General features: G+C 51.0%; 2 protein-coding genes across 2 annotated transcripts; one reads left to right on the forward strand and one right to left on the reverse strand.

The window, feature by feature from the left end:
• Window positions 1-1,238: 1,238 nt before the first annotated feature.
• Window positions 1,239-17,288, reverse strand: LOC138645633 (nuclear factor 7, brain-like). The gene is made up of 9 exons (XM_069735079.1): window positions 16,834-17,288; window positions 8,366-8,440; window positions 7,156-7,316; window positions 3,678-4,121; window positions 3,500-3,595; window positions 3,185-3,418; window positions 3,073-3,095; window positions 2,857-2,987; window positions 1,239-1,919 (listed from the first exon to the last, which is right to left on the reverse strand). Exons 1-9 carry the CDS (start codon window positions 17,039-17,041, stop codon window positions 1,381-1,383), a joined length of 1,911 nt encoding a protein of 636 aa, XP_069591180.1. The 5' UTR covers window positions 17,042-17,288; the 3' UTR covers window positions 1,239-1,380.
• An 80-nt stretch (window positions 17,289-17,368) lies between these two features.
• On the forward strand, window positions 17,369-27,117 carry KAT8 (lysine acetyltransferase 8). The gene is made up of 11 exons (XM_069735084.1): window positions 17,369-17,505; window positions 22,218-22,471; window positions 23,595-23,669; window positions 23,741-23,916; window positions 24,878-24,931; window positions 25,008-25,172; window positions 25,296-25,526; window positions 25,606-25,699; window positions 26,381-26,531; window positions 26,613-26,767; window positions 26,874-27,117. The coding sequence occupies exons 1-11, from the start codon at window positions 17,501-17,503 to the stop codon at window positions 26,936-26,938; spliced, it is 1,425 nt and encodes a 474-aa protein (XP_069591185.1). The 5' UTR covers window positions 17,369-17,500; the 3' UTR covers window positions 26,939-27,117.
• Window positions 27,118-27,606: the final 489 nt, after the last annotated feature.

Here is a 27,606-nt window from a genome sequence, read left to right on the forward strand (position 1 = left end):
GTCCCACGCACATTATTACTCTGATCCCACACGCTGCCACCAATGTGATGGAAACCCAGTTCCTCCCACGTCACCAATCCGTGATGTAACTACACAGGCACAGCTCTTCGGCGCCCCCTTTGTCTCAGGTCAATAAGGTTAACTGCACCTAGAGCAAATGACCGCTGTGAGACTGCTTTGTTACCCACACTGGGTATTCTAAGATTTGCAATCAGAGTAAAAGGATCAGCCCAAAATTAATTTATGATTTCATTGCCTTAAGGGCGTACTAAGTAATTACAAGAAATATACAGTAAAAATATATCAAGAGTTGGTCAGAGTGAAATATAACGATAATACAAGGCATAAAGCTGGAGGTCAATTTACCAGGTTGAAGGTCGCTTGTGGAAGCCGGGGGGCTTAGCGTTCCGCAGGTCCAAGACTTAGTTGCCGGGCAGCCCCCAGAATGCGTGTGCTTGCTCCCCTCTGGCTGGCATACCCTTTCCCTTAATCATTTTCCTCTGTTCTGACCCACTCTCCAAGGGTCCCAGCCCTTAACCCTGCTGTGTCCCTCCACCTGTACCTGGGCGGGCTAAGAATCTCCACCCCTCAGATTCCCTGCAAGAGCTTTATCCAATATCTAATAAAAGGGATAACTTCTCTCAGGATGATCGGATCAGCCCACAGGCGGTACCAGCGCACGAGGTTTGTTCTGCCGGTCGCACAGGGGCCAAACCCGGACCCATTCGGTCGCTGTGGGAGGCTGATCTCCATATCTCAGGTCCCTGAACTCCCACAGACCCGGGAGTTGCACTGTCAGATGCGGTTTCTTTAGGGCGAGGGGGATATTTTTTTTTAGGAGCCTGTACCTCGGATGCATCCATAATTCATGATTCCATGTTGGAGACGGTTCAACTGGAAGGCCACAATAGACGTGTATCCAGTGGCCACTTGACATGTGTGCTTTGAGGCCCCAAGCACCACCTCGTCCCCTGCTGGTGTGGCTTCCTCATTGAGCTTCGAAGTACATTCTGCCTGCTACTCTGAGCTTAATTCCATTACTATGCTAAAAGGAACTTTATTAATGAGAACAGGTGGGGGCCAGGAGAGCTCATCTCCGCAGACCTGTGACAAGGAGACAAAATGGAGTCACGCCAATCTCTGTTAGTATGCCTGTGTCCAAGATGGCGGCTGCTCCCTCATCACGGGCACCGCGCGAGGCGTCCCAGGGCCGCCGGAGTAACGGATATACAAGTCACTGGTCATTCAACACTTTATTTCCATAAAAAATAAAACAGCAACAATGAACGATATGAACTAAACGTTGTCACTAAACTAAGACATCTCAGCATTTCTTGACAATAAGAAGCAGAACTAAACCATTGTGAGTCGGCCGCGGCATCAGTCGTGCACGAAGCGCAGAGGTTGGGCATTGAGGCCGGAGTCGTGCAGGAACGGGGACAGGTACGGGTACAGCTTCTCTGTGAATGTGGCTCTGAACGTGTAGATGGCAGACATGTCGTCGGCGTTGTAGAAGGAGATCTGACCGCCCTCGTAATCTACGTACACTCCGATCCTCTTGGGTTTGGCGTTGAGGATCAGGGTCCTGGAGGGAGACTCCAGAGCCTTGTAGGCATTGCCGTTCCTCAGCCATATGGCCCAGTAGCCATTCTTGGGGTTCAGCTTGATCTTCCCCTTGCGGTTGCTGGACTCGCTGGCCATGCCCACATCCCAGGCGGTTTTGTCTCCCACTTCCACCTCCCAGTAATGGCGGCCAGAATCGAAGCCCTGAGACCCCAGGACCAGGATGCACTGGCTGAAGCGTTTGGGGTTATCAGAGAGCGTGAGCTTGTTGTCTCCGTACTTCACACTGGTCATGTTATCGGACAGCACGAGGTTGGGGTGCGCAGTGGACGGGTCCAGCAGCATCGGAGTCAGCTCTGAAAGAAAGAGTGCGAGTTAATGAACTTTCTGATTCTTCTATTCCAGCTCACAATCTGATACAAATATTATCAGCAATTTATTTCTCCACGAGTAATGAGCAGAGACCTCAGCCATCCATGTGACACTACACACAAGTACATGGTCTGCACAGGACACGTAACTAATGAACACCAAGGGGGAGTATGGAGGGAGGCAGCAATCTCGCACTGGAGCGTGCGACAGTGGCAAGGTGCGAGCTGCATGAGAGCAGGACCTGAGGACACGTGACCTACGGGGGAGAGCCGAATAGACATGTGACCTCTGGGGGAGAGCCGCAGAAGAGTAGGACCCGAGACATGTGACCTCCGGGGGAGAGCCGCACGAGAGTAGGACCTGAGACACGTGACCTAGGGGAGAGCCTCACGAGAGTAGGGGACCTGACAAACGTGACTTCTGGGGGAACGGCTGGAGAGGGACACAACTCCCGTACGGGAGAGAAAATGAAAGCGGTAGCCGACGGCACCAGGAACGCAGCCAGACAAGCAGAGTTCAGTAACCAAAGGGTAATGCAGCGTCCTAGGGATTAGGCAGAGGAATGGTACGATACATGCCGTAGTCAGAAACCAGAGAGGGGACGCAGAGACCAGGGGCGCAGACAGGAGGGAAGACAGAACCAGAGAATTTTAAGAAGTGCAGAATCACAATGCAGACACAGAGAGGGACAAGCCGAATCATACACAGAACAAGAGGTATACACTAGGGTCACCTACTCAGCCGAGAACATATGCATCACTGACAGAGAACCCAGCACCAGAGCAGGTTAAAATAGCCCTTCCCCAAACCAAAAAGAGGCCAAGCAGAGTTAACCCCAACAAGCCCAGGTCAGGGAAGGAAATCCCATCCTGAGCCTCCACAGTAACCTTATTGCGGGTCCTCACGGAGCTCTGTACTTACTCGGTACAATGAAGGACCTCATCTGCTTCCACACTGTATACTGGAGGGGTCCTCTGAACGTCCCCTGGCACAAATCCTTGGACAGCAGGCTGTTCCCGGAAGACATCACCTCCTTCTGCTGTGTCTGACACCTGCGGAGACAAGAGCATGAATCTCACCATCCCACGGCTGGCACCACCGTACCATCACCAGTCTAAAGCTGCAGCAGAAACTTACTTCTCAATGAAACACTTGATGTCCTGTAAGAAAGAGAGGATAAAGAAAATTATTAATCTGAGGAAAGCAAAGGGGAGCCTGGACATAAAGCTCACCAGACAGAAGCACTTACAGTCAGGAAAGAGATGGAGTCTGTGTCGTTCACCCGCTCGTTGGCCATGGTGATGGTCTGCTTAATGTTGTCCTGGTTCTCCTGCATCTTCACCATGTTGGTCTCCATCTCCTTCAGTAGGTTCTCGCCTTGGTCCTGCAACTGCTCCAGAATGTTCTCCTCTCGCTCCTTCAGGAAAGTGTGCAAGTTCTTGAACTCATCCAGGATATGTTGCCTGAACTCGGAAATATTGGTCTGCGGGAAAGAGCCAGAAAATGTATGAGATGAAGGGTGGTGGGATGGCAAGTCCCTGGATAACAGGAGTGTCTCACTCACCTTGTGCTGCTCCACCTTCTCCTGCTGCTCGTTAGTCAGCTGCTCCGTCACCTTCAGGGCTTCTTCTAATGGGGCCACGATGGCCGACAGATCTGCCTGCGGGTGATGTAATGCTAGTGATTAGGTAAATGTACCATCTGCAGCCATCAGATTTGGGGAGGATCTCCTCCCCACTTACCCGGTACACCCCGACAGCGTCCAGGATGGGCAGGAAGTTGTGACTGGCGTGTTTGAGCGAGTCGCGGCAGATGACGCAGCTCAGTGTGCCGTCGTCCTTACAGTACAGCTTCAGCCGCTCGTCGTGCTCAGGGCAGTTCTCGGCCAGTTTGGGCTTTGCAGGGGTCAGGCTGGAGGAGCTGGACCCCACTGTCTTCTTCACCAGGTTAGCCAGGGCTCGGTTGGTGGTGTACCTCTTGTCAGCAATTACTTCCTTACAGTCTGGGCAGGTGAAGGATTCCTGCCCGTCCCAGGCCTTGTCAATGCAGTTCCTGCAGAAGTTATGGCCGCACTCCACCATGACGGGATCCTTAAAGAGCTCGCTGCACAGGAGGCAGGTCAGTTCTTCAGCAAAGTCGCCGGATGCCATCACCGAATTGTTTTCAGCGTTTTCCACTTTCGCTTTCTAGAAGAAGATACAACACGTGAGGGGACAATTCATGAATGCGAGACTGGATAATGTGCGTCCTCCATAGAACAGTCTCTGCAATAACCTGCAGGACTGCCCACCCAAACGTGTGCTGCCAGAGGACGGTAACACATAGTGACTCCATCTTAACCGGCCGCCCCTGCGAGACGACTGCAAAATAGAAAGACATGTTTATTGGGAGCAGAAAGTGTGCATTCAGGGGAAGCCGGGTACGAGGTGCTGGCCGGACGGGTGTCAGCTGGAATTGGCAGGAAATAAGAGACAAAAGAAAATAGAAACACAAAATGGAACAGAAGTTATGCACAGTATTATGATGGTCAGACATCCACAGCAATATTCAGGACCCCACCAGAATAAGGATGGACATACACATTACATGGCGGAGGCCAAACCCTTGATCGCCTCTCCCACACACGGGGCGCCCACTCCTCTGTGCGCTATAAGCTGCCGTCATCTAATACATCAGCTGGTGGCTTATCCTCGGGAGAACAATGCGACTGGCAGTCAGAAGTCGACATCTCCCCTATCAGTGAGCTGGCACCCCCATACACAGAGCGAGCCAACACCGGGGGGGGGGTTCAGCCATCTTTAGTCTATGTATACGGGACCCTTAGTGACCTCAGCTCGGTCACATGTGGATGTTGCTGGAGATCAGAGATGCCCGAATTGTCCGGCAATCGCTCATCTCCACTAAGATACAAAATCAAAACAGAAAAGAATCCTCAGTAGCAGTGTGTCACCTAAGGGGGCATCACGTGGGCCCCCACAGAAATCAATGACAACCACACAGACCCCGGCGGCTGACCCCAAAGAGAGTAGATCATTGCAGCCAATGGGAAAAGCCCAAGTCTCACCCCTCTATTAACTGCGTTCACCCCCCCAGGATATGGCCGTTGGCTTTTTCGGACTCAGCTTTGATAATCGTGCCACCTCTACCGGTGTGCACAACATACGAGTATTTCAGGCATGAGGACTATGGAGACCCCCGACATGCGACCCCCACGGACACCACCGCTCGACCTTTGTACATGTCCAGGGCTGGTGCCGTGAGCGGAGGAGGCAGCACTGTTATCTGTAGCTCCTAGGATATGAGGAAGATTCAATTTTGGGTGAAAATGACCATTATGGTATTAAAATAAACAATATCTAATGGAAGAAATCATCGGCCGACAATACACGAGTTTCCTCAGATCTTAGGTGAAGTTGTGCAGCCGGCGGCACAATAAGGCATCGCTGCCCCGACCCCACAAAGGTTATAAGTGAAGGCAAACATCACACTATAGAAAGTCAGCGCAGCATACCACGGCGTCCCCGAGTATATAGCGCAGTACACACAGGATGAAGGCAAACATGGAGGCATCCTCCTGCTCCGACGTGAGCAGAGCCAGACACGAGGACTTGTAATGAATGATTGTGCACAGGTGAAGTCTGCAGGGTCCCATCACAGAATTGAGTAGCCTTGTTTATGAAAAAAAATGCATCCCCCCTCCCCCCGCGTGAAACCAGAGTGTGTTTTTTTAATAATTTCTGTCAACATTTGCTTTAGGATTTAGACCCTGCTGAGCGGCGTCATTACCAGGACCATTCTCATACTATGTGAAATAAGCCGTGTACAAATGTAGCAGAGCTGGGATTGTCATCCGATGCCGCTACAGTGGACTCATGTGTGATTTAACACCGGCTGCAGAACAGCCCGATACATCACAGCACAGAGCCAATACCGTGACACACCAGCTCTGCTACATCTAAATTACCAGGCCGGCATTGCAGAAATGTGAGGTTTATCCGGCCGCCTCAGCACGGTCTGGGCTGGTTGGGACAGATGCACATGATAGAAAACCACAGCTTGGTTCTGGAGCTGCACCGTAGTCCCAAGTCCGGTATCACGCTCAGACGAGGGGACAATTGCAAAGTGCTCCAAAAAGCAAAAACCCTCCAGACCGGAGGGATTTATATCTCTATAGCGTACGGATCGTTGCCTAAGTTACCGGCCACCCTGCACTTTCAGAATAGGCAGTTACCTAGTCAAGGAGCGTGTGCTGCACACTGGTTCTGTCCAGCATACCCGCGGCACACCGGATCTGTCCGGCATCCACAACCCTGGGTTTTTCCAATGGCGCCTCTGCCAGCAGCCTGGAGGGAGCGCACGGTTCAGGCCTGTGGCACAAACGGTCAATCATCGGAAGTGTAGACTAAGTCCGCAAGGACAGGGTCCTCTGCACCAGTCTGTCATTGTAAATTTGTTTATAACTCTGTACGTAACCCCTTTCTCATGTACAGCACCATGGAATTAATGATGCTATATAAATAATTAATAAAAAAAGTGAACAGCCCCCTGGCAAAGCATGATGCCGGAGAGCTGTGTGCTCCGGGAGAAAAAAAAAAAAAAAGATGGGATGCCCCCCTACCATACATGGGGATCAAATATAGGAGCGCCGCAGACCTGGCTGCCGAAATCCAGAGTGAAGGGGCAGGCAGCCATGGCAGGAGGATAGTGGCCATGTAGTGGGGGAAAAAAAAAATAAAAAAACTAAAAAGTGCCCCATAGTATGAATATGTAACAATCACATGATGGCTATAAAAGTTATAAAAGAAAACATTTCCTTCAGTTGGTATAACGGACTGGTTACGAGAGCCATGAGGACGGCTCCCGTCCAGTCATGGCGGTACCACAGCACAACCCATGTTATCGGGGGTGCAGGGGAGAAGTGCCAGGAAAAATCCTACTGCAGCCCCTTCACTATATGATCGTGGGGGTCATTGCAGATTGGCACAAAATATATATATCTCCATATAAAATGTGTAAAATCCCGCCCAGGCTTAATGACCCCAGAGAAGCCATCTACACGGACAGAGTGCAGTCAGCGTCTATTCGGATGTGTGTGATTACAGCAGAGGATGGAACCAGTTTATTGGTGGCGACATGACGCAGAGGCGCGATTACAGAGCGTCCCATTGACGTGGCGAGTGCTGCAGGTGGAGCAGGACGGAAATTTGGGGCTCGCGTTACCTTCGCTTCAGGTTCCTCGTCCTCGTTCTTCCGCTTCTGGGGCGTCTTTCCATTCTCTGCGATGTCCGGTCCGGTGCCATTAGCCACTTCGGCCTCCTCCTTTACCGGCTTGGGAATCACCAACCGCGTTTTGTCAACCCACTCGTTTTGTCGTCGATTCACTGCGAAAGGGGAAAACCAAACTTACAACATAATTTCACAATATGACTGTGGGCGTCTGACCCAGCCTGAACTTACCGTGCGGAGCTGGTATCTGTTGCCATCACGGGCGGTTGTAGCACCATTGCCCCTTGGAGGCTGCAACAACTGCAAATATTCGGACTGAACCATTGAGAACATAAACTCATGGTACAAGGATCTTCTGGAAACGTCCGAGAAAAGAAGCAACTCGTCAAGGGCAAGACTGAGCACAAGAAGCAACGTGCCCGAAACCGAGAGACTTCAGAGCTGGATACTTCGATTAGAGGAGGAAGACAAAAATGGCACCAGGAGCAAGCACCCCTGACCTCAGTGCGTAGCCGGCCTGTGATTAGAAGGCTGGCGGGATCGAGGGGCTCATAGCCTGTCCTGCAGCCCACTGATGGGAAAGGCATTGCAGGTCATCCACTCTATATGACTGGATACAGCGACCCTTAATGCCAAAAGAGGAAAAAAATAAAGTGGTTGATTTTGATAATTTTCCAGACTAAAGAATCAGTAATTAGCTCAGGTCGTGAAGAACAGAAGACACGGGTATGTCCACAAGGTCAGAGGCAGAGATGAAGCCTCGGTTATCAGAGTGTACAACTTTCTGCTGGACATTCAGGTGTGAAGGATCGTGTTTAGTCATGGACGACCGCTTATTTGTGACTCCTCTTTCCATGGAAGCGCTTGGCAATAAAGCTGCCAGAAGCCGGAGACATCAAGAGATAAGGGAAAGAGCGAGCCACACGGCATGACACAAGCGGGGCAAGTGTAGCCCCGGGCCCAGTGGACTCTTCACAGAGGTTGCACTGGGCCTGGAGAGAAGGAGGAACCAGAGCGGCTCAAGAGGCCACTGAAGTTCCTCATGTTAAGGAAACCATCCACAAGCAGGACACTGATGAGCCTCTCCGGAGCGAGGCATCGCGGATCCAGGAATACGGCGCCTTACAAGGAACGGAGACATTACCTGAATTTTCACCCCCCATCCTTCTTTATTATAGACACCGAGCCCCCGAGGATTACTTACGACCAGCGTAATGCACGTAGAACTCCTCCCGGCCCGCCTGCTTGTTCATTCGGGTCTTCACGATTTCTGCGTCATCTGGTAGAAAATAAAAACAATGCAAAAGACTCAGATTCTGCAGAACACAGGCTGCCACATTACAAAGCCATAACTTAATTTTTCCATCAATATGGCCATGTGAGGATTATTTTTTGAGGGACGAGTTGTACTTTTGAACGACATGATTGGTTTTAACATGTCGTTTACTAGAAAACGGGAAAAATTGTTTTTAAGTGTGGTGAAATTGCAAAAAAGTGCAATCCCACACTGGTTTTTTTGTTTGGCTTTTTTTGCTAGGTTCACTAAATGCTAAAACTAACCTGATATTATGATTCTCCAGGTCATTACGAGTTCATAAACACCAAACATGTCTAGGATATTTTTAATAATAATCATCTTTATATAGCGCCAACATTTTCCGCAGCGCTTTACAGTTTCAAACACAAAAGTCATAAGTAACAACATTAACAATAGAATAATTAAAGCGAAATAAGCCGCCCCTGCTCGTGAGAGCTTACAATCTACAATGAGGTGGGGGAGATATAAAGTACAGGTGTGTATTTACAATAATGGTCCGGCCATCTTCAGGGGGTGGGGGATAGATGGAAGTAGTGAATGGGCTACACAAACATAAAATGACTGATTATTGAACCTGATAGGCCGCTCTGAACAAATGTGTTTTGAGCGAGCGCCTAAAACTATGCAAATTGTGGATGGTCCTAATATCTTGGGGTAGAGCATTCCAGAGGATTGACGCAGCACGGGAGAAGTCTTGGAGTCGGGAGTGGGAGGTACGGATTAGTGCAGAGGTTAGTCGAAAGTCATATGCAGAGCGCAGCGGTCGGTTAGGCCGATAGACAGAAATGAGGGAGGAGATGTAAGGGGGCCGCACTGTGGAGAGCTTTGTGGGTGAGAACAAGTACTTTGAATTGTATCCTGTAATGAATGGGCAGCCAGTGTAACGACTGGCGAAGAGCGGACGCGTCCGAGTAACGATTAGCCAGATGGACGACCCTGGCTGCCGCATTAAGGATGGACTGGAGAGGGGAAAGTCGCGTGAGGGGGAGGCCAATTAATAGAGCGTTACAGTAGTCCAGGTGGGAGTGGATCAGGGCGTCAGTGAGGCTTTTTGTTTCCATGGTGAGAAAAGGGCGGATTCTAGAGATGTTCTTTAGGTGTAAGCGGCACAAGCTGGCAAAAGATTGTATATGGGCGGTGAAGGAGAGATTGGAGTCAAACATAACACCCAGACAGCGCGCCTGCTGCCGGGGTGTTATTATGGTGCCACCCACAGAGGGGGAAATGTCAGGTTTAGGGAGGTTAGTAGATGGTGGGAGCAGAAGTTCAGTTTTGGAGAGGTTGAGTTTCAGATAGAGAGCGGACATGATGTTGGAGACTGCGGACAAAGTCAGTGGTGTTCTGTAGTACAGTGGGGGTAAGCTCAGGGGATGATGTGTATAGTTGTATGTCATCAGCATAAAGATGATACTGAAAGTCAAATCTGCTGATGGTCTGTCCAATTGGGGCCGTGTGGAGAGAGAAGAGAAGGGAGCCAAGGACTGAGCCCTGAGGTACCCTGACAGTGAGAGGAAGAGGAGATGAAGTGGAGCCAGAGAACAGAACACTGAAGGAGCGGTCAAAAAGATAGGAGAACCAGGAGAGAGCAGTGTCCTTAATGCCAAGTGCCTGAAGCCTAGAGAGTAGGAGAGGGTGGTCAACAGTGTTGAAAGCTGCAGAAAGGTCAAGGAGAATGAGCAGAGTGGTCACCGTTACGTTTTGCTGTCACAAGGTCAATGGTCACTTTGATGAGTGCAGTTTCTGTCGAATGTAGGGGGCAGAAACCGGACTGTGAAGGGTCTAGGAGGGAGGGAGTGAGTGGAGAGGTAACGGGTAAGGAGGGAGTAGATCAGGCGCTCCAAGAGTTTAGAGATGAAGGGGAGATTGGGGACCGGTCTGTAGTTGTTTGTGCAGGATGGGTCGAGGGTGGGTTTCTTTAGTAATGGAGTAATGATAGTGTTTGAAGGAGGAGGGGAAAATGCCAGAGGAGAGGGCGAGATTAAAGATTGTAGTTAGGCGAGTTGTGACGACTGGAGAGACTGGAGGAGATGTGAGGGAATGGGGTCAGTGGTGCGTGTAGTCGGACGAGAACAGGAGCCTGGAGACTTCTTCTGTGATGGGATCGAATGTGGAGAGTGAGCCAGGGGAAATGCAGAGAGGAATGGGAGTCACTGAACTTGGTGATTGGGAGCAGATTTCCTGATGGATATTGTCTATTTTCTCTATAAAGTGGGAGGCCAGGTCATCAACACAAATGTCTGTGATAGAGGCTTGTGCTTTTGGCCTGAGGAGGGAGTGAAAGGTGTCAAAAAGTTTCTTGGGGTTGTTGGATAGTGAGGAGATCAGGGTGGTGAAGTAGGTCTGTTTGGCGAGGTGAAGGGCAGAGTTATAGGTCCTTAACATAAATTTGAAGTGTATGAAGTCTTCTGGTGTGCGAGTTTTCCTCCATAAGCGTTCAGCACACCTAGAGCATCGCTGGAGAAATCGGGTTTGCGATGTGAGCCAGGGCTGTTTCACTCTGTTTGGAGGTTCTGAGGGTGAGGGGAGCTACTTGGTCCAGGGTGCTTCTAAAAGTGTCATTGTAGTGATGTAGCCCCAGATCAGGACAGGAAAAAGAAGAGATTGGGGACAATGATGAGTGTAGGGAGTCTGAAAGCGTGTGAGGGTTAATGGCTTGTAGATTTCTGACTGCATGGTAGGTAGGAGAGTGCTGGGGTGAGCGAGGATTTGAGTGTGAAGGAGAGAATGTTGTGGTCAGAGGGGAAGCGGTGAGTTATCTAGGTAGGAGATTGAGCAGAGCTGGGCGAAAACCAGGTCCAGGGTGTTACCGTCTTTGTGTGGTTCAGAGGTTGAGAGCTGTGCGAGGCCTAGAGAAGTGGTTAGTGATAGAAGCTGGGATGCAGATGTGGAAGTGGGGCTGTTAATGGGGATGTTGAAGTCTCCCAGGATAAGGGTTGGTAGTTCCGAGGATATGAAGTGCGGCAGCCAGGCAGAGAAATGGTCCAGGAAGTGGGTGGGTGAGCCTGGGGGCCGGTATATGACCGCTACCCTGAGGGAGAGGAGAGGGGGATTTTTTATTTAAGTGGTGAAAAAAGTTTACAAACTGCTTAAAAAAAAGAAAAAAAGTGCAATTTATCGAGACCCGTAGCGACTCAATTTTTTGTGATCTGGGGCTGGGTGAGGGCTTATTTTTTGCGTGCTGAGCTGACGTTTTTAAAGGAAATCTGTCACCTTATTTTTGGCCTATAAGCTAAGGCCACCAGCATCAGGGGCTTATCTACAACATTACAAAATGCTGTAAATATGCCCCCAATGGCGGTGGCCTTAGCTTATAGGCCAAAAATGGGGCGACATTTCCTTTAGGCTGTGTGCACACGTTGCATTTTTTACGCATAAGAAACGCATACATTATGCATCCTATCATTTAGAATGCATTCCGCTATTTTTGTGCCCATGGTGCGTTTTTTTCTGCGAAAAAAAAAAAAACACATTGCGGTAAAAACGCAGCGTGTTCATTAATTTTGCGATTTTTTTTGCGGATTTCTCACTATATCATTGCATTGGGAATCTCTGAAAAAAAAAAAAACGCAAAAAAATCCGAAGTAAAAAAAAAAAACACGCAAAAACCGCATGTGTATTTGTTGCAGAAAATGTCCGGTTTTGCTCAGGAAGTTTCTGCAAGTAATCCTGAACGTGTGCACATAGCCTTAAAGGGAACCTGTCACCCCGTTTTTTGAGATTGAGCTATAAATACTGTTAAATAGGGCCTGCGCTGTGTGTTCCTATAGTGTATGTAGTGTACCCCGATTCCCCACCTATGCTGAGAAATAACTTACCAAAGTCGCCGTTTTCGCCTGTCAATCAGGCTGGTCAGGTCGGGAGGGCGTGGTGACATCGCTGGTTCTTCCTCAGCTTTACGTTGGTGGCGTAGTGGTGAACAAGCAGCGCGCGATCTGCGCTGTCATCCCTTTCGTCGGTGGGGGCGGCAATCTTCCTGGGGCGGCGCGTGCGCAGATCGAGTGCTCTGCTGCACGGGGCTTCTGAAAATGGCCGCGGGATGCCGCGCGTGCGCATTAGAGATCGCGGCGGCCATTTTCCCAAAGCAGAGTTTGCATCTCGGCTTTGGGAAAATGGCCGCCGTGATCTCTAATGCGCACGCGCGGCATCCCGCGGCCATTTTCCTGAAGCCCCGTGCAGCAGAGCACTCGATCTGCGCACGCGCGGGCCCCAGGAAGATGGCCGCCCCCACCGACGAAAGGGATGACAGCACAGATCGCGCGCTGCTTGTTCACCACTACGCCACCAACGTAAAGCTGAGGAAGAACCAGCGATGTCACCACGCCCTCCCGACCTGACCAGCCTGATTTGACAGGCGAAAACGGCGACTTTGGCAAGTTATTTCTCAGCATAGGTGGGGAATCGGGGTACACTACATACACTATAGGAACACACAGCGCAGGCCCTATTTAACAGTATTTATAGCTCAATCTCAAAAAACGGTGTGACAGGTTCCCTTTAATGATACCATTTTGGTGCAGATATGATCTTTTGATTGCCCGTTATGCATTGTAATGCAATGTTGCGGCAACCAAAAAAAAAAAAAAAACCGTAACTGGCGTTTTGACTTTATCGCTACTCCATTTAGCGATCAGGTTAATCATTTTTATTGATAGATCGGGCGATTCTGAATGTGGAGATACCAAATATGAGGTTTGATTTTTTTCATTGTTTTATTTTGAATGGGGCAAAAAGGGTAATTTTATATATTTTTTTCATACTTTTAAAAACTTTTTTTTTTTTTACTTTTGCCATGCTTCAATAGTCTCCATAGGAGGCTAGAAGCTGCCACAACTTGATCGGCTCTGCTACATAGACGTGATGCTCAGATCGCCTCTATGTAGCCGAATTGCTATGAGCGTGGACAACAGGGTGGTGCTCACAGCAATCCAGAATCAACAACCATAGAGGTCTCCAGGATACCACTGGTTCTCAAGCCAAAGCACCGATGCCATGACCCCTGATCATGTGGCGGGGTCACCGCTGCACGCGTTTCCAGATCGGAAGGGAGATTTAAATGCCGCTGTCAGAGTTCCTCAGGGTTCAGTTCTAGGCCCCCCTCTTACTGTTGGGTTCCTCAGGGTTCCGTTCTAGGCCCCCCTCCTCATACTGTCGGGTTCCTCAGGGTTCAGTTCTAGGCCCCCTCCACATACTGTCAGGTTTTTCAGGGTTTAGTTCTAGGCCCCCTCATACTGTCAGGTTCCTCACGGTTCAGTTCTAGGCCCCCTCCTCCTACAGTCAGGGTTCCTCAGAGCGCAGTCTACACCGCCCCTGCTGGACAAGCTGTCAGTAGACTTGGCTTTCAGTACCATCTCTACTCAATGCCGGTGACACTCATTTATACTCATCGTCTCCCACATTACTACAAAATACCAGTGTCTCCATCATGACCTCCCTCCCTTTGTCTGAAACTGAATCTCTAAACTGATCTTGTATTTCCTCCCTATACCTGACTTTGCCATTTCCATGGGTGGTTCTACCAAAACTCCCCAGCAGAACACACTCAACCTTGGGGTTATTTCTGACTCAGATCTTCACTTCACTCTATATATCAGATCACTCGCTCATGTCGCCTACACCTCAAAAACATCGCCAAAATCTGAGTTTTTCTCATCTTTGACTCTGCAACAGCATAGTGTCGCTCTTCTTCATTCTCACCTGGACTTCTGCAACTCTCTGATCGGTCTTCTTCCTACTAAACTCACTTCTCTACAATCTGTCCACAATGTGGCAGTCATGCCACTACACCGATGCTTCCACCTTGTGCCAATCAATGCACTGGATACCCATCCGCTACAAAGTCCAATATAAACTTGTCCTTCACCCACAAAGCTCTCCACAGTTCTCTGCCATCCTACATCTCCAATCTGTCTACCACCCCACCCGTCCTCTCCACAGTGCTGCACCACCCTACATCTCATCTGTCTACTACCCTACCTGTCCACTCCACAGTGCTGCATGACCCTACATCATCTCCTCATCTATCCTACACTCAACCAGTCCTCTCCAGTGAATCATCGCCCTACATCTCATCTCTGTCTGCCATTCTACCAGTCCTCCCCACAGTGCTGTACCACCCTACATCTCTTCCTCATCTGTCCTACACTCAACCCATCCTTTCCAGTGATGCATCGTCCAACATCTCATCTCTGTACCACCCTACCCGTCCTCTCCACAGTGCTGCACCATCCTACATCTCATGTATGTGTCTACCACCTACCCGTCCTCTCCAGTGCTGCACAATCCTACATCTGCTCCTCATCTGTCTACTACCCTACCGTCCTCGCCAGAGTGCTGCACCACCTTACATCTCCTCCTCTCTACCACGCTACCCGTCCTCTCCACAGTGCTGCAGGGGGTATACAAGGTATATAGGGATCAAACATAACGCTCCCGGTAGGAACCGTCATGTATATATAGCATATAGAGGTATATAGGGATCGGGCCTATCACTCACTGTAGGAGCCGTCCTGTATACACGGTATATAGGGCGATACACGGTATATAGGGGTCGGGCCTATCACTCACGGTAGGAGCAGTCCTGTATATATGTAATATATAGGGGGATACACGGTATATAGGGGGATGCACGGTATACAGGGGTCGGGCCTATCACTCACGGTAGGAGCCGTCCTGTATATATGTAATATATAGGTGGATACACGGTCTATAGGGGGATGCACGGTATACAGGGGTCGGGCCTATCACTCACAATAGGAGCCGTCCTGTATATATAGGGCGATACACGGCATATAGGGCGATACACGGCATATAGGGCGATACACGGCATACAGGGCGATACACGGCATACAGGGCGATACACGGCATACAGGGCGATACACGGCATACAGGGCGATACACGGCATACAGGGCGATACACGGCATACAGGGCGATACACGGCATACAGGGCGATACACGGCATACAGGGCGATACACGGCATACAGGGCGATACACGGCATACAGGGCGATACACGGCATACAGGGCGATACACGGCATACAGGGCGATACACGGCATACAGGGCGATACACGGCATACAGGGCGATACACGGCATACAGGGCGATACACGGCATACAGGGCGATACACGGCATACAGGGCGATACACGGCATACAGGGCGATACACGGCATACAGGGCGATACACGGCATACAGGGCGATACACGGCATACAGGGCGATACACGGCATACAGGGCGGATACACGGCATACAGGGCGGATACACGGCATACAGGGCGGATACACGGCATACAGGGGGGGATACACGGCATACAGGGGGGGATACACGGCATACAGGGGGGGATACACGGCATACAGGGGGGGATACACGGCATACAGGGGGGGATACACGGCATACAGGGGGGGATACACGGTATACAGGGGGGGATACACGGTATACAGGGGGGGATACACGGTATACAGGGGGGGATACACGGTATACAGGGGGGGATACACGGTATACAGGGGGGGATACACGGTATACAGGGGGGATACACGGTATACAGGGGGGATACACGGTATACAGGGGGGATACACGGTATACAGGGGGGATACACGGTATACAGGGGGGATACACGGTATACAGGGGGGATACACGGTATATAGGGGGGGATACACGGTATATAGGGGGGGATACACGGTATATAGGGGGGGATACACGGTATATAGGGGGGGATACACGGTATATAGGGGGGGATACACGGTATATAGGGGGGGATACACGGTATATAGGGGGGGATACACGGTATATAGGGGGGATACACGGTATATAGGGGGGGATACACGGTATATAGGGGGGGATACACGGTATATAGGGGGGATACACGGTATATAGGGGGGATACACGGTATATAGGGGGGGATACACGGTATATAGGGGGGGATACACGGTATATGGGGGGATACACGGTATATAGGGGGGGATACACGGTATATAGGGGTATACACGGTATATAGGGGTATACACGGTATATAGGGGTATACACGGTATATAGGGGTATACACGGTATATAGGGGTATACACGGTATATAGGGGGGATACACGGTATGTAGGGGGGATACACGGTATGTAGGGGGGATACACGGTATGTAGGGGGGATACACGGTATATAGGGGTCAGGCCTATCACTCACGGTAGGAGCCGTCCTGTATATATAGTATATAGGGGGATACACGGTATATAGGGGGGATACACGGTATATAGGGGGGATACACGGTATATAGGGGGATACACGGTATATAGGGGGATACACGGTATATAGGGGGATACACGGTATATAGGGGGGATACACGGTATATAGGGGTCGGGCCTATCACTCACGGTAGGAGCCGTCCTGCCTCTTGCACGAGTACGTGGCTCCGATCTGCACGATCACATCTTCCTCCACGTCCCCGTCGTCTCCATCTCCGGCCTCGTCATTGTCGTCGTCCTCCTCCTCCATGGCCTCCTCGGGGTTGTCCGCCTCGTCCCCGGCCAGGACGTCTTTCTTCTCCAGGTCGGAGACATCGGTGTTGGCTGTGGAGGCCATAGCTGCGGGAGCGGAGAGCAGGAGACCGGGACACTGTTACCTCACACGACGAGAGCGAAGAGCAAATGGCGTCTGAGAGACTCGGCACCCGCAATGTGAGACGAATCCTAGACGGTCTGCGCATGCGCTAGTACCACACAAAGCCTCGGGCGGAGCTTCGCGCGCCCAAAGATGGCCGCTGTCGCACAATGGAGGCGGGAAAACTGCACCCACGATGAAAAAAAAAATGGCGGCCGACGAGAAGCACGTGACGATCTCCTAGTGACGCACTTCCGGGAGTTGATGGCGGCCTGGTTTTCTTTTTGTTTCTTTGCTGTGTGAGGAGAATTAGAGCAGCGGCTTCTTTCCCGGAGAAGGCAGCGGTGTCCGGCGGCGAGGGGGCGTCCTGTCCGCGGTCTGTACACCGGAAGCAGCGGAGCCGGTGGCGGAGTGACGTCAGAGAGGCTGGTCATGTGATTGATGAGGTAATGTCTGGTAATAGGAGGAGGACTACAAGGCTCATCATTCTCATCCCCGTGTTGTGGAGGATGTCACCATGTACCAACTGGATCAGCAATGACCGTGTAGAGAGAGATCCCGGATCTGCGGAGTGTGAGGTGACAGTGTAGAGAAAGGTCCCGGATCTGTGGAGCGTGAGGTGACAGTGTAGAGAAAGGTCCCGGATCTCCGGAGTGTGAGGTGACCGTGTAGAGAGAGATCCCGGATCTGCGGAGTGTGAGGTGACAGTGTAAAGAGAGGTCCCGGATCTCCGGAGTGTGAGGTGACAGTGTAGAGAGAGGTCCCGGATCTGAGGAGTGTGAGGTGACAGTGTAGAGAGAGGTCCCGGATCTGCGGAGTGTGAGGTGACAGTGTAGAGAAAGGTCCCGGATCTGTGGAGTGTGAGGTGACAGTGTAGAGAGAGGTCCCGGATCTGCAGAGTGTGAGGTGACAGTGTAGAGAGAGGTCCCGGATCTGCGGAGTGTGAGGTGACAGTGTAAAGAGAGGTCCCGGATCTGCGGTGCGTGAGGTGACAGTGTAGAGAGAGGTCCCGGATCTGCGGTGCGTGAGGTGACAGTGTAGAGAGAGGTCCCGGATCTCCAGAGTGTGAGGTGACAGTGTAAAGAGAGGTCCCGGATCTGCGGAGTGTGAGGTGACAGTGTAGAGAGAGGTCCCGGATCTGCGGTGCGTGAGGTGACAGTGTAGAGAGAGGTCCCGGATCTCCGGAGTGTGAGGTGACAGTGTAGAGAGAGGTCCCGGATCTGAGGAGTGTGAGGTGACAGTGTAGAGAGAGGTCCCGGATCTGAGGAGTGTGAGGTGACAGTGTAGAGAGAGGTCCCGGATCTGAGGAGCGTGAGGTGACAGTGTAGAGAGAGGTCCCGGATCTGAGGAGTGTGAGGTGACAGTGTAGAGAGAGGTCCCAAATCCATGGAGCGAGAGATGACAGTGTAGAGAGGTCCCGGATCTCCAGAGCGTGAGGTGACAGTGTAGAGAGAGGTCCCAAATCCACAGAGCGAGAGATGACAGTGTAGAGAGGTCCCGGATCTGTGGAGCGAGAGGTGACAGTGTAGAGAGAGGTCCTGGATCTGCGGAGCGAGAGGTGACAGTGTAGAGAGAGGTCCTGGATCTGCGGAGCGAGAGGTGACAGTGTAGAGAGAGGTCCTGGATCTGCGGAGCATGAGGTGACAGTGTAGAGAGAGGTCCCGGATCTGCGGAGTGTGAGGTGACAGTGTAGAGAGAGGTCCCGGATCTGCGGTGCGTGAGGTGACAGTGTAGAGAGAGGTCCCGGATCTGCGGTGCGTGAGGTGACAGTGTAAAGAGAGGTCCCGGATCTGCGGTGCGTGAGGTGACAGTGTAGAGAGAGGTCCCGGATCTGCAGAGTGTGAGGTGACAGTGTAGAGAGAGGTCCCGGATCTGAGGAGTGTGAGGTGACAGTGTAGAGAGAGGTCCCGGATCTGCGGAGTGTGAGGCGACAGTGTAGAGAGAGGTCCCGGATCTGTGGAGTGTGAGGTGACCGTGTAGAAAGAGGTCCTGGATCTGCGGAGCATGAGGTGACAGTGTAGAGAGAGGTCCCGGATCTGCAGAGTGTGAGGTGACAGTGTAGAGAGAGGTCCCGGATCTGAGGAGTGTGAGGTGACAGTGTAGAGAGAGGTCCCGGATCTGAGGAGTGTGGGGTGACAGTGTAGAGCAGGGGTGTCAAACTGCATTCCTCGAGGGCCGCAAACTATGCGTGTTTTCAAGATTTCCTTAGCTTTGCACAAGGTGCTGTAATCATGATGTGTGTAGGTGATTAAATTATCACCTGTGCAGTACAAGGAAATCCTGAAATCATGACATGTTTGCAGCCCTTGAGGATTGCAGTTTGACACCTCTGGTGTAGAGAGAGGTCCCGGATCTGAGGAGCGAGAGCTGACAGTGTAGAGAGAGGTCCCAGATCTCCAGAGCGTGAGGTGACCGTGTAAAGAGAGGTCCCAGATCCACAGAGCGTGAGGTGACAGTGTAGAGAGAGGTCCCGGATCCACAGAGCGTGAGGTGACAGTGTAGAGAGAGGTCCCAGATCTGAGGAGCGTGAAGTGACAGTGTAGAGAGAGGTCCCGGATCTGTGGAATGTACAAGACACTAAATGGTGACTGGCAGGTCATGTTCTTTCTGAGGGGTCATTTACTTTTGCCATCTACTCCCTCTAGCACAGGCCGCCATGATGGCACATTAGCCTTGTCACTAGTGATGAGTGTCACGGATCCCTTCTCCGTGCTGTCACTTATCCGTCACGTGCCTGCTCTCACACATGACTTGGGGTTGTGCCTGCAGGGGTTAATCTATCTCCCCACTCTCAGTCCAGCATTCAACCTCTGTCCTATGCTGTAATGGGAGCATAAATCACACGCCGACTCAGGCCACACACCCGCTCATACGCTCTGCCACCACTCATCGAATACACAGGCGATGAGTCCTGGAACTAATAATACTAATAAAAATATGTCTATCACTTATAAGGCTCACACACCTTTTGGCTATGGATTCTTTAGAACATTCAAGGTTCAACTTGTTAAGTTTTATACTTTAATAACAAAGTTCAATGCTTACAATAAGAAAAAGGTATAAAAATATGATAATAAAAAGACATACAACTTATGCAAACAATGTCAAAATAAACAGGATAAACTTACAGAAATCATCTAACTGGTAGTCTGCTTTCTGCTCCCTGAGGGGGGGTGAATAGAGTTGGTGGAACACAGCTTCTCAGGCTGCCCTCACATGTGAACCCAATTCTCTGTCTGCAGCCTAAATTTATAACTTTGGTCTGAGGTCAGGTTTCTAGACCAGCCTTCCAGGTTAATATCATAATTGCTGCCTGTTTGATTGGGCCACAGCCGCGCCCCCAATGAATATATTATTTCTCTTGTGGAGAGGTTCTCAGGGGTAGATTACCTCAGGCCACAATTTAGCATCTCCCCTCCAAGACCTCAGAGGTGTCAAGTGTTCCTTTGTTCTTGACCTTAGCCTGACCTCCTGGTGAGATCTGGAGACAGAAATTCTACTAGTCCCAAGGAAGTACCTATTAACACCTAGGTGCGACTTGTCTTCAGGACAGGTGTTACATTATCACTAGTCACACATATAACCCTAGACATATGTCCCTACACACATATAGATATATATATATATATATACACATATTTCACCACATGAGCGAGTATACTCGTTGCTCGGGTGGTCTCTGAATATTTGTAACTGCTCGGAGTTGTAGTTTTTGCTGACTCAGCTACATGATTTGCGGCTACTAGACAGCCTGAGTACATGTGGGGGCTGCCTGGTTATTAGAATATCCCCACATGTATTCAAGCTGTCTAGTAGCCGCAAATCATGCAGCTGCATCAACAAAAACTACATCTCCGAGCAATCACAAATACTCAGAGACCACCCAAGTAACGAGTATACTCGCTCATCACTTCTTGTCAAGTCTCCTGCGAAGGGCTCGTTTACTGTCAGGATCTGTACAACTCTCCGTATACAGTTGTGAGGCTCTTCTCAGGCAGGAGCAGAGGTGACGCAGCGGCACAGGACCGTGTGAGGCAGCGGCTGGACGCGCGGGGCCCTGTGAGGCAGCGGCCGGACGCCCGGGGCCCTGTGAGGCAGAGGCTGGACACTTTCTCCCTGAAATCCACAGGAGCCATCGGAGCCCTCCAACGATTCATGGGGGATGTAACCTGAATGAGGAGTGCATAATCTTGGTCAGGGAGGAGCGGGAGCGTCCGGTCACCTTCATATTTTGGGATTCGTGGGAGATTTTACTATAGAATTTCATTAAATTGTTTCATCATTTTTTCCGACTTTCTCCAAACAATGGAAGAAAAAGCCGCCAAACTCCGCTGCAATATGACTGACGCCGAGCCTGTGTACTGGACACTGAGGACAGATGTGGGATCTCGCCGCCGTCTCACACCTCCGCTAGTTGTGTGCGACGACCTCTGAGGTCTGTCAGGATGTGTGCAATGCATCAGTCTGCCCCTAGGAGGCGCTGTGAGAACATGTACTTATGTGATGTGCGCTGCCCTGTATCCCGTGGCTCTTAGGTGATGGTAAATGGTGGATATCTGTGCCCGGAGCCGCTGCAGGACCCGTCTGTCTGATCCTCATCATTGGCGGCTGCTCCTCTCCCTCCGAGAACTGAAAGATCAGTCCTGTGAACATCCAGCAGCCCGACTCTGCCCTCACCCCGGTGCACATTCCCTGTTTTTTTGGTTAGGGCCGAACATAAATATGCCTTCGGTGTGACTGCAGTCAGCTGTTTCCTGGGCGCCTGATATTCACCTCTTCTACCATCAGAGACTCCTTGCTTTACACTGCCGCCCTGCTTGTTCAGACGATGGCCGTTTGTTTGCTCAGCGTCTTGTAATGTGCGCTGGGATATGGCGGTGTGGGACCCTCAGGTTATCAGGTGTGACCAATGCCTTTTGTTCCTCTCATTCTTTGCTAATCATCTACAGCTACATTGCTTTCTGCTCCAGTCACCCCCAGAGCAGCAGCGAGCGTTTGTTCTGGTGCTCCCTGCTGGGTCTATGTCTAATGCAGGAGCAAAATAAATAGCATCTCTCACCATACCGCCATCCGGTTCCCCCTGCACACGTGGTGTCAATATTTCTGGCCTGATTGCATATTCCAGGTGCTGTCACTCACCCATCTATCTGTTCTGTAGGTTTGCAGCAGCGGCCATGGACGATTCCGTTCCTGAGGAGCACAAGTCCATGTCGGCAGGAGCCGAGGAGAACCAGCACGACCCTCTCCCACACCAGGATGACAGCCTGGAGCAAGGGAGCGTAAAAGAGGAAGAGGACGACGAGGTCGGGTCTGGAGGAGAAACCGGGTCAGTCTCCGCAGGAGGGAGAGACCCAGAGGTGACCGTGGAGATCGGCGAAACCTACCTGTGCCGGAGAGCTGACAACACCTGGCGTAAGAAACCGTCGCTGCTGCTCACACTTGTATTTTATGCCAGGATACAAGTGACTAAGTCTCCAGCGGACGCTTCTGTATGTCTCTAGTGGACGCCTCTGTCTCTAGCGGACGCTTCTGCCTGTCTGTGGCGGACGCTTCTGCCTGTCTGTGGCGGACGCTTCTGCCTGTCTGTGGCGGACGCTTCTGCCTGTCTGTGGCGGACGCTTCTGCCTGTCTGTGGCGGACGCTTCTGCCTGTCTGTGGCGGACGCTTCTGCCTGTCTGTGGCGGACGCTTCTGCCTGTCTGTGGCGGATGCTTCTGTCTGTCCCCGTCCCCCTCGTACCCGTGCGGGTGTTACACAGCCGGCACCGCCTCTGACAGCAGCGACCAGAGCTAGAAGCCACGTCAGATTCCCTGCAGCTAAATCGTGGGCTGCCGATGCATTACCACGGCAGCTGGGAGCCTCACTGAGGCCGGTCACCGCCATCTTGATACTCCCAGGAAGTCCGGCCACAGGCTGATCTTTAGGAGAGCGCTATTTTTACTATTACATTGTAGTTGTGAAGTAATCTCACGGTATTTAGTAAAAGGGGGAGCTCATATAAAAAGTCACATCCCGGCCTAAGCCAAAAAATATTGAAATTAAAAGGCCAAATAGAAAAATACACATTCGAGTTCTCCACATTTAAAATTACAGTAAAAAGAAAATGGGGGGTGTTACTGCACTTCCCCAGAAATATAATAAAAGGTGATCCAAACATTGTGCGTGCCAATAAAGGACATCAACTTGTCACAGAAACCAAAACAACAGAAAGATAGACGTTATGGATCTCGGAAATTGGCGACCTGTTATTTATTACAAAGCTCTGAATTTTAGATTATCACCTCACAATGAACACTGGAAAAACTAAATTGTGTTTTTTCTCACCGCACTTAGAATTTTTTCACATTTTTCAGAACTTTATATGTCGTCATTCAAAACTACAAAAAGAGAAAGCCGTCCTGCGAATGAAAAATAAGGTTATGGCTCTCGGACGGATAAAGTGCGAGCGCAAAAAACAGAGCTTAGTATTTGTGCACGTGTCCTGGAGATCGGCGCGTCTTTACGGCACGGTAACTATTCTTCCATCTTGTTTCCAGACTCGGCGGAGGTGATCCAGTCTCGTCTGAACGAGCAGGAAGGCCGAGAGGAGTTCTACGTGCACTACGTGGGCTGTAAGTACCGTCACGTCTCCGCCCATCTCCTGGACGGCTGCGCTCCTCCACATTCTCCTCTCTCTTTCTAGTTAACCGGCGATTAGACGAGTGGGTGGATAAAAATCGCCTGGCGCTCACCAAGACGGCCAAGGACGCGGTTCAGAAGAACACAGACCAGTACTTGAACGAACTGTCCGAGCAGCCGGAGAGAAAAATTACTAGAAACCAGAAGAGGAAACACGATGAGATCAACCATGTACAGAAGGTGAAATCTGGCCCTCGGCACATAGCGCTTAATGTCCAGTGGTGGTAACGACCGATCGCCAGACGATCCTTCAACCATCATCCTGCTTCTATCTGTAATAGGAAGTCGGTCAGTCCAGCACCCGGCCCTGCAGGGGATGAGGTCCCCATAAAAATCGCACCTGTAGTGTTATAATCGCTGCCCCGCTTCTGCTGAAACGGACATTAATCCACTAATTGGGGAGAACTGTGCACTGGTTTTACATGAAACACCCTCCACTACCGGTGATGGTCTGCAGAGAACGCTCAGGCCAGCGCTGTCAGTCGCCAGTGAGGGAGTCAAGGCATGCAAAACAAGTGGGCAGAGCAGTGTCCTGAGCGTCTTGGCCCCTTGCAGGGTGCCCACTGAGTCTCTTGGCCCCTCACAGGGTGCCTCCCTGTGCCTCTTGGACCCCCCGTAGGGTGCCTCCCTGTGCCTCTTGGACCCCCCGTAGGGTGCCCCGAGTCTCTTGGCCCCTCGCAGGGTGCTCCTTAAGTCTCTTGGCCCCTCGCAGGGTGCCCCCTGAGTCTCTTGGCCCCCTCTGGGTGTCTCCCTGAACCTCTTGGCCACTCGCAGGATGCATGGAGCACCCTCATTAGTACATTTAACCAGCAAAAAAAAAAAAAAGTTTTTCCAGATAAGACTCTTTGATTAGAACAATAACGGTGCGATTATTTTTGAGGCTTTGACCCCTACAAGGCCACGTGTTTATACTGTCAGTTTGGGCTGACAGACTTATCACAGGATCGGGCATGTTGTAATTCAGCATGCCCAATCCTTTTATTCTGTGAGCATCCAGTACACCTGACATGGTCAGCTGCTCTGTATGAAATCGCCAGGTTTGGACGACCTCAGCTCAGTGTGTGCGGACATCGGGGTTCACAGGGAGATTCTGTCATTGGCAAGGTTGTGTGATCCTCATCCTACTTTCCATACGTTGCAGACGTACGCAGAGATGGATCCCACCACAGCCGCGCTGGAGAAGGAACACGAGGCGGTGAGTCCACGCCGGAACGTTAGGTGAATGCCTCTTGCTGTCGTATATATTATAACTTTTTTTTGTTATTGTTCAGATCACCAAAGTTAAATACGTAGACAAGATCCACATCGGGAACTACGAAATCGATGCTTGGTACTTCTCTCCATTCCCGGAGGACTATGGGAAGCAGCCCAAGCTTTGGGTGTGCGAGTATTGTCTGAAGTACATGAAGTTCGAGAAGAGTTATCGCTATCATCTGGTGAGACGTCGCGCACGTGGTTGGGAGCATTGAATACGTGATACCTGCACAGGATGGGGGTCACTAGCAGATTACTGTCGGGGGCCCCAATCTCACCCCGGCCTTCTTCTTGTGACTACCTAGGGCTTGTGCCAGTGGCGGCAACCTCCAGGAAAGGAGATCTACAGAAAGAACAACATCTCCGTGTACGAGGTCGATGGCAAAGACCACAAGATCTACTGCCAAAATCTGTGTCTCCTGGCCAAGCTCTTCCTGGACCACAAGACGTTGTACTTTGACGTGGAGCCGTTCGTCTTCTACATCTTGACGGAGGTCGACCGGCAGGGAGCGCACATCGTGGGATACTTCTCAAAGGTAAATTCAGGAATAAATATAAATCCCTAATCTCTGCTTCCGACCCGAGGAATAACGGAGGGGGTCCGTGTCATTGCAGGAGAAGGAGTCTCCGGATGGAAACAACGTGGCGTGTATCCTGACCCTGCCCCCGTACCAGCGGCGCGGCTACGGAAAGTTCCTCATCGCCTTCAGTAAGTGACTGGTGTGAAGACCTTGCTGCCTCTGAAGGGCTAACTGTTGGGGGGGGGGAGGGATTATGGTTTAGATATTTGGTTGAGTCAAAGGGGTTTCCCCATCTTGGTAAGTAAAAGGTAAATCACTGGGGCACTAAATTGTTTAAAGGGGTTCTCCTTTTTAGAGATTAACTGACAGAGCAGGAAGCCACAAACTGAGCTCTTACCGTCTGGGGGTGCAGCGCTGACTCTCGAAACTAGTCCAGTTTTTGTTTGGCTGCTGGTGATAATCATTGGTCTCATCTATTTCCACCTGGGTAGATGTGGCGAGCCACTGAGCTTAGTGATCGGCCGCAGCGTTGCCCAAGTGGCATCTCTGCTGCCTTTGAACATTAGAGACTGGAGAAGCAGCGCTGAACCCGGGAGGGGGATTATAAGCTTGTTTTCTGTTTTGTTTTTTTTTTGGCCTCCTTGGCGACTTTGGATCTTTTGAAAGTGGAGTATTCCTTTAAGAATCAAAGACCTGACTTATGGGGGCCTCAGTGCTGCTTCTCCTCGGCACAGAGAAATCCCCACCAGCAGCTGCAGAATGGCCGGGCGGAGGGGAGCGCAGCGCCAAGGACAGGAGAGGAGGATGGGGTAGATCACGTGCCGCCACTGTGAGCGGTGAAATGTTAGCGACTGTCTCCTGTGACTCAGGTTATGAACTCTCTAAACTGGAGAACACCGTGGGTTCACCCGAAAAGCCCTTGTCGGACCTGGGCAAACTAAGCTACCGCAGCTACTGGTCCTGGGTGCTCCTGGAGATCCTGCGAGACTTCCGGGGGACGCTGTCCATCAAGGACCTGAGGTGAGTCCAGGCTGCTCTCTCCCGTCACGTCCTCTCATCCGTGTCCGGTATTTGTAACATTCTGTCATTCTTCCCCTCCAGCCGGATGACGAGTATCACACAGAACGACATCATCGGGACCCTCCAGTCACTGAACATGGTAAAATACTGGAAGGGGCAACACGTTATCTGCGTCACGCCCAAACTGGTGGAGGAACACCTCAAAAGTGCGCAGTATAAGAAGCCCCCCATTACAGGTAGGAGCCCGTCCGCCGGGGGTGTTGGCGCCCCCTGCTGGTCAGTGAGGGTCATCCACACTTCCGCTCGTTACTTGGGACTGATCTGTTCCTCTTCTCTGTGCAGTAGATTCGCTGAACCTGAAGTGGGCCCCCCCGAAACACAAGCTAATAAAGGTGTCTAAGAAATGAGACGACGGCGAATATAGAAGATGGGATGAGGTGGTGTGGATTGGGACGTCCAACCTGGCACCCAGTAATTCACACCCGTGGGCCCCGGGGTCGTCCTGTGGACACGCTGCATGTAGCGACTCCAGATGTTAATTTGTTATGTTTATTTTTATATAATAAATCGTCTTTTTTGAATGAAATATGGAAGTTTTCAGAATGGAACTAAAATATACCCCTGTATGTTGTAAATGACGGAGCACAACCGTTCCCCCAAAATCTTACAGGACCATGAGTGTCTACGTCCCCACGGTCAGGAATCGGCAGCGCTTCAGCACAGCACATGTCCACTGCCGGCTATTGAACGTAGGTGAATCCTCTGTTCACTGAACTGTGCAGAATCACCATGTCCAATACATTGTACGGGTGAAATTTATGAGTGAGATTTATCCTGTGGAGATCCAAATCTCCTCAAGGTAAATTGATATGCTGCTGTCTGGAGAGATGCGCCACATGTCAGTCTCCGCAGTTGAGTTGCGAGCTTCTGTGCATTTCTTGAAATCCCATCCACTATGCTGTAACATCCGGCCGCAGCACAGGTACGCAGCGTCCAACTGACCGTGGAAACGTACTCTAAAGCGTAATGTCCTCTGTCCTGGAGGAGGAGGACGGACGAGGCGTGGAAAGGGCTG

This window comes from Ranitomeya imitator, chromosome 7 (genome assembly GCF_032444005.1).
Source record: "Ranitomeya imitator isolate aRanImi1 chromosome 7, aRanImi1.pri, whole genome shotgun sequence".
NCBI classification, from domain to species: Eukaryota; Metazoa; Chordata; class Amphibia; order Anura; family Dendrobatidae; genus Ranitomeya; species Ranitomeya imitator.